The 7,126-nt window shown below is 28.5% G+C and overlaps 1 protein-coding gene across 1 annotated transcript; it reads right to left on the bottom strand.

The window, feature by feature from the left end:
- Positions 1-209: 209 nt before the first annotated feature.
- Positions 210-6,564, bottom strand: LOC120091613 (Protein kinase superfamily protein). The gene is made up of 7 exons (XM_039049715.2): positions 6,218-6,564; positions 5,952-6,142; positions 4,674-4,872; positions 4,426-4,589; positions 3,193-3,297; positions 1,293-1,415; positions 210-614 (listed from the first exon to the last, which is right to left on the bottom strand). The coding sequence occupies exons 1-7, from the start codon at positions 6,309-6,311 to the stop codon at positions 402-404; spliced, it is 1,089 nt and encodes a 362-aa protein (XP_038905643.2). The 5' UTR covers positions 6,312-6,564; the 3' UTR covers positions 210-401.
- Between the last annotated feature and the right edge of the window lie 562 nt (positions 6,565-7,126).

The following is a 7,126-nucleotide window of genomic DNA, read 5'->3' as shown; positions in this document are numbered from 1 at the left end:
ATGTACCTTTTAACTTGTGGTTTGCTATGTACAAATTTTACTATTTTATCTCACTGTTCTCTTTCAAACATCAAATTGAGTTCAAGCACACAATTGGAAAGGAAAAAGAAATTAAACAATAATGTCATCAAAGAAGCAAATCTATAAACAACCAACTATGCTTAGTGATATTCCCCAATCTAGCTAGAATGATGTATAAAAATCCTAGGTTTCATAAGAACTAGTTGATTGTATTTTTTTTCCTAAAAAAGTTATTACATCGCAAATGTGAGAATAAAGATTTAAACTCACTACCCACAAAGAGACACATATTTCTACACCACTTTAAATTGGTTTAAGAATAGTTCATCGAATACAAAACAATTAATGAAGTATACTTAATATATAAAGTCATTATATCTTTAAGCCTTGCGAGTTTGCAATTTTGTGTAGATAATCATCTGGAGCTCTCTTACGCATTCTGTCATTGTTGGCCTTTCACTACTCTCTGTTCGAACGCAACGTGAAGCCAAATTTGCAAATATAGCTATGGATTCCATTGTATATGAACTTCGACTCATTTCTGGATCTATCACCTTGTGTAACTTTTTTCGATCATTCAATATATGTCTTACCTTTAAGAAATACACATTAATCACTCACTACATTTTTACATTTGTTGCCATAATGTGAAATTTCTAAACTAACTTTAATGGAAATGAAAAATTAGGTGAAAACTAATTAAATTATAATTCTTTTAAATTAAATAATAAACATTAACACCAATAACTAGGAATGAGCATATATTTAATGAAAAATCAAGATTAAATTGTAAACATTGAAACCTAGTAAACAAATAGAAATAAAACTCAATACTCAAGGGAAAAATTCAATATTTTGAAACGTAAGAACCAACTTTAAACTCAAAACTTAAGAATAAAAATGTAAGATTTTGAAACTTATGGACCGAAAACCTAAAACTTAGAGATTAAAAATACATTTCTCCCGTATAAAATCTATTTTTGAAGAGATTATTGAGAAATTAAATATCCAAAAATGAATTTTAAGTATTTTCCGAAAATCTTCAAAGTAGGTATATAAATTTGTGATCAAATATAATCACTTGTGAATACATATAGTGCAATAAACAAAAGTTTTATTTCTTTTTTTTTTAAAAAAAAAAAAAAGAAAAAATTTGATTTTAAATACTTTGATTAGAAATATAATGTGTAAAACCATATTTATTGAAAATAATATTGAGAAAGTGGTTAAAATTAGAAGGTATTTGAAAATGGTTGTATCGTAGGTTTTACCTGTAGGACAAGGTTTTGATCATTTGGGCCTTGGTTCAAGTCCACTGCTCGGCGGCCTGTCAGCAGCTCAAGAAGAACCACTCCAAATGCATATACATCGCTTTGCAAGCTCAGTTTTCCTGTCTGTTTTCAAACCGATCACTTCAAAATTAGTTTCTTTCTATTTTTCTCAATTATGTAAAGTTTAAAAGATTTCAAATTCTATCCATCATCTCATAATTTGTTCCAAAATAACCACGTTGTTAACAACTTCACTTTCCTTAAAATCCTTAGAGTTTTTTTTTTTTTTTCTTTAAGGATGTTAAAAAAATTTGATGACTTGTTTTAAATCGATCAATCCAACTCAGCTTGTGCGATTTGCATTGAGTTATCAACTCATTTGAATAATGAGTTGGATTGGATTCAACTAAATGAAAATTTGATGAGTTGGGTTGGTTATAGGTTTACCTAATATAACCAAAACCAACTCGAACTTATTATTATCTTTAATATATATATCTTTTGTTACTTATAATACAATTATTTATATATTTATTGATTTTAGTTTTATTTAATTTAATTAGTTTTTTTAATAAACTTTTAAAAAATAGTTTCTTTAACACTTTGAAAACCAAAATTTTTTATTATATAAATTGAAATTGATTTGTTAATCTTAATTCAATATATGGAAATAATTATAGTAGATTTTTATGTATTTACATTTAATTTCTTTTTAAAACAAAATTATAAATAAATGATCTGATTAACCCAACCCAACCTAACCGAAATATTTCATGATTGAGTTAGGTTGGGTTCATTTTTTAATAAGAATTATTTGGGTTAAATAAATTTACAGCCCAAACAATTGAGCCGAGTTAAAGAAAGTCTTTCAACTCAACCCAACCATAAACAACCCTAATTTTTTTAATAGATGACCGAGAATTTGGACTTAAAATAAAATCTACCATACTTTTTAAAACTATTTTTTTTTTTTGACATTTTGTTTATGTCATATTAGTGCGAAATTATCAAGACTAATCATTGTGCACGTAAAGTTGGAATCTCGCTCTCACTTTTGCTCTTTGTTCTTAGTTGTTGCTCTTTTCTCTCACTGTTTATATTAAAAGAAAGTGAATAACAAAAGCTGCCAGAGTGAGAGTGAATGAGCCAGGAGCAAGAGTACTGAGAGAAAAAAGTGAGATTCAAGAGTTGAGAGCCTAATACATATGAACAATAAGGTCATCATAATTTTTGTCATTGATGATACAATCAAAAAGTTAAAAAGCTGACGTTTTAAAAAATGGGGTAAATTCCATTTTGTGCCCCGTGGTACAATTATCTCAAAATCTTTATTAAGTTTTTGTTTGAAAACTATTAGGTTCTTGAAAATGCTTATTTTCTCACCTTTTTTTATCAAAACAATTTTCTTATACGTTCTTTAACATGACTTCCATTTTTTTCTAACCATATACTTGAATTCATAATCTTAATCTTAGTTAAATGTCATGACAATAACTATATACATATATTATATTTCTTTTTTTAAATTTTCAAAAGCTTGGTTTTGGTTTTTTAGTTTTTGTTTTCAAATGCTTGGCTTTGGTTTTTTAAAAAACACTCCTAAAAAAAAGTATCTATACATATGTAATCAAATTCTTTTCAAACAAATTAGAAAAATTGTGAGTTTAAGGTAGTGTTAAGTTTAGAGTTAGAAAACTTTTGTTTCATTTGTAGAGTTGTGAGATGCAGTTTTTCCATAAATGTGTAAATTTTAATAGTATTTACCATTAAAATTGAGTTGTTTAACACGAACTTATGAAGTTAATAGGTTAAACACCCGTTAAATCATCGCTTTTACAACCATTTAAAACCAACTAAAAAGATAAATAACATTAAACGTGTGTTTAAACTGAAGACATACCGAAGTATACTCAGGGTCAAAGTATCCAAACGTGCCCAGAACTCTTGCAGTCACATGTGATTCTTGTCCTTCTGGCATAAACTTTGCAAGCCCAAAGTCCGATATCTATCAAACAAACAATAAGAGATATCAACGATGTAACCCTAATTAATTATAAGGACAAATATCAATTTACTTTAAACTAATAGTCGTATTCATTTGAACCTTGAATTTTTATAAATGTGTCAATTTAAACATTGAAATTTCATTAGTGTTAATTTAAATCCTCCATTATGTTATATTTGGATACACTTATGAAAGTTTGGGTGTTTAAATTGATATACTTATTAAAGTTCAAGGTTTAAATTGATATATTTATGAAAATTCAAGGTTTAAATTTATACAATTATGGGGTTTAAATTAATACTACTCTAAAAGTTTAGGGTTCAAATTGATACAACTATTAGTTTTAGAGTTAAATTGATACAAGCCACAAAGTTCAAGGGTATAAATTGATATTTGCTCTAATTATAACTATATATAAAATTATTATAAGTAAAACCAATAAGTAGTAGGAGTGCAACAAAAAATCGAAAAACCATACCAAACCAAATTGATCCACTGGTTTGGTTTGGTTTTCTAGTATAAAATTAGACATCTTGATTTGTATTTAGAGAAAACAAAAAATAGTTGGTTTTAATAAGTTTTTTGTTGAAAAAATCAGTCAAAACAGAACCAAATCAAAGGTATATATATACCCTTATAAATAAATTCTAACCCCTAGTTTCCTTTTAGAAAAATGACAAATTATTATGGTGCATATATGTTTATTATTTAGAAAAAGGTCAAGAAAAAAAACAAAAATGTCCAAATTCAATCTAAAAAAAAGAAATAGGCCAAATTTTAACTTGGAAAGACAAAAATGACCAAATAAAAAAAGCAAAAATGAAAATGAAAAAAATTGGAATAAAAAAAGAAATGACAGAAAATTAGAATCAAAACCGATAAAAACCGAACCAATAAAAATCAATAATCCATTGCTTTTGTTCTAGAACATTGGTTTGGTTCCTTTATTTACAAAACCAATCGATTTGGTCTGTTTATTGGTTGGCTTCAGAACCGACAAAATCGAATCCACTTTCATTCCTAATTAATAGATTATTATATAAAATTGAGAGAAAATGACTCTACATATATTTGAAAACTTTAGATCTCTTTCTCAGATACGGTGTTAAGATATTGGTTTTTGATTACCTTTGCATCCAAGTTGGAGTCAAGAAGAATGTTTGTGGATTTGAAATCCCTATGAACAATTGGCATCCCAGTAGCTGAACTCGAATGGAGATAAGCAAGTCCCTTTGCTGCTCCAAGTGCCACTTTCAACCTCCTTTCCCAATCCATCTTTGCTTCTCCAATTCCTACACAAAACCCAAACTCAAAATTTTACTTTATTTACCCAAAAAAAATTCAACCACTATTATATTGGGAAACAAAAAAGCTACCATTTAAATGATCTTGCAAGTTTCCTTTATGCATATATTCATAAACTAGAAACCGATGCTTCCCATCTGCACAATAACCAATCAAGGAAACAAGATTTGGATGGTCCAATCTGCTTAGAATGTCAACTTCCACTCGGAACTCACGCTCTCCTTCTGCTTCCTTAAATGCTGGCATCTCCATTTTCTTTATTGCTACAACCTTCACGAAATCCCATGTTTCAATCATTAATTTCGTGCCAATTTGATTCTAGATCAGTTGTATATATAACATTCTTTGAAGGTTTTAAAATGGTTAATAATTTGATGTTTGGAGTTTTGAGTTGTATAATAATGATTTCCCTTTTAGTTTTTAGTTTTTTAAATTTATACGTGGATTTAATTTCATTCAATTTTTTCTATTTAGGTGAAAAACATAAATTCTGAAATTTTTTATGAGCTTTCAAAACCGAACTTGTATGATTTTTGAAAACACGTGGGTAGAAAGTAGATAACAAAATATAAAACTTGTGAGTAGAAGTAGGACTTATAAGCTTAATTTACTAAATTCCATAAACCAAATGGTAACTATCAAGTGTGATCTTAGCTTTTATATACTAAAAATTTAAATTGTGGTTTATATATAACCATTTTTTTTAAAAAAAAAAAAAAAAATTATGACTGTTTTCACAATTTCTTCAAAATGATGTCAATATGAACATTCTTAAATCACCAATTGACCCAAAAACTTAAGGTAGTGGGTGAAGGTAACTTTAATATAATATATCATCTACCTAACAAGTGGAAATCAATTTTAATTGGAGAGGAAATAACATTACAGGGACTTGAACACAGGACATCCTGAACCAATACCATCTTAAATCACTAATTGACTGAAAAGCTTAAGCTAATGGGTGAAGGTAAATTTAATATAATGTCTAACAAACATAGCTCAAACGTGAATTTGTACCCTTAACCTCGAAGTCTGAGGTTCAATCTCACCACCCAAACAAAAAATCTTTAAAATAATCCTCATTTATTTTTGAAGATACCACTTGAATTCTTAATTAGTCAAATTTCAAAAAACACAACTAAGTTTTTAAAGACTACATTTTTTTTTCTTCAAATTTTCAAAACTTAGCATAAATTTTAACGAAATTGTTAGAAGTAGATAACAAAAGAAAGAAACTCATAGGTTGAAGTAGTGTTACCATAAATTTACTTTTTCACATTATCAAACGAGAGGTTAAGTAACAAAAATGAGAAAGAAGATATATAGATTAAAAAAAAAAAAAAAAAAACCACTCCCGATCGCAAGGTGCCTCGATAAACTCGACCGAAACCACCTTTTCCGAGCAAGTTAGCATCGCTAAAGGAACACGTGGCATCTTCCATTTCCCGAAGCGTGAAGACAGCAGATCCATGGTGTCTTTTGGAGGGTCTTTGAAGGGTTTGATCCTCAAGTTGCCACAACTCAACTGGTCTATAGATCCCTGATGAACACAACTTGGTAAGCCAAGAAAAGAATCGAGAAAAGGAAAGTTGAAGATGGTACATTATTAACATACAAGGATCATCTGCAGTTTGATGATCTAAATTATGAGAAGACTTTTTTCTTCTACGCCTCTTGTTCCATGCAGAAACCAAGCTAAATGCCATCATTTTAGATCATGTCCAATTCAAGATCTCTCTTCTTTTACACTTCCTCTTTTCATAGGGGATTGATAAAATGGACTTGTTTTTAGGCTTGAAGTGACAGAATTAATATTATTATATCATTTGATTGATACTGAAAATGCAATATACAACAAACAAGGAAGCTGAGAAGAAAGCAAAAAGGGAAGGGTTTTTTCTTTTGTTTTTGATATAGTTCGTTGGTTGGGTAGAGAAATTAAGAGAGAGATTATTGTGCTTCAAGGAAAAGAAAAGAGAAAGGCAAAAGGGTTGGTTATTGAAAAGGAAATGCAAGCTAAAATTTCTCAGCCTGCTTTTTTTTTTTTTTTTTTTTCTTCTACTGTGTCTTTATTTTGTAGTTTTAAGAGAGTTGGCGGTTGGGAGGTCGGTATCCGTTTTTGTTGAACCTATACATCAAATCTCTTTTTTCCACCTTGGATTATTACTTCTTTTTTTTTTGTGTGTGTATGTTTTTCATTATCTTTTTGTTGATATGCTTGTATAGTTTTCCAAAAATTGCATCTAAAACATATTATTAATATTGATTATTACTTCTTTTACGCACAAGGTTATATGTAGTTAATGTATATATTTTTGACCAAAAGATGTTGAGATTTCGTAAAATATTAAAAGTGTAATTATGTTACATCAGCAATGTTTAAAAGAATGATAGGCTTCCAACACTATAAGAGGAGTTTATGCCTTTATTTTTAGTTTAAAGTCATTCTAATTTAAAACACTTTAAACTTTGTTATACTAACTCAGTTGTGTGTGAGATAATGTTTAGAGAGAGTGTTTTCTTG

This window comes from Benincasa hispida, chromosome 11, assembly GCF_027475165.1.
Source record: "Benincasa hispida cultivar pf3 chromosome 11, pf3_genome.v1.1, whole genome shotgun sequence".
NCBI classification, from domain to species: Eukaryota; Viridiplantae; Streptophyta; class Magnoliopsida; order Cucurbitales; family Cucurbitaceae; genus Benincasa; species Benincasa hispida.
Note: the sequence above shows the minus strand (reverse complement) of the source record. Positions and strands in the feature narration are given on the sequence as shown.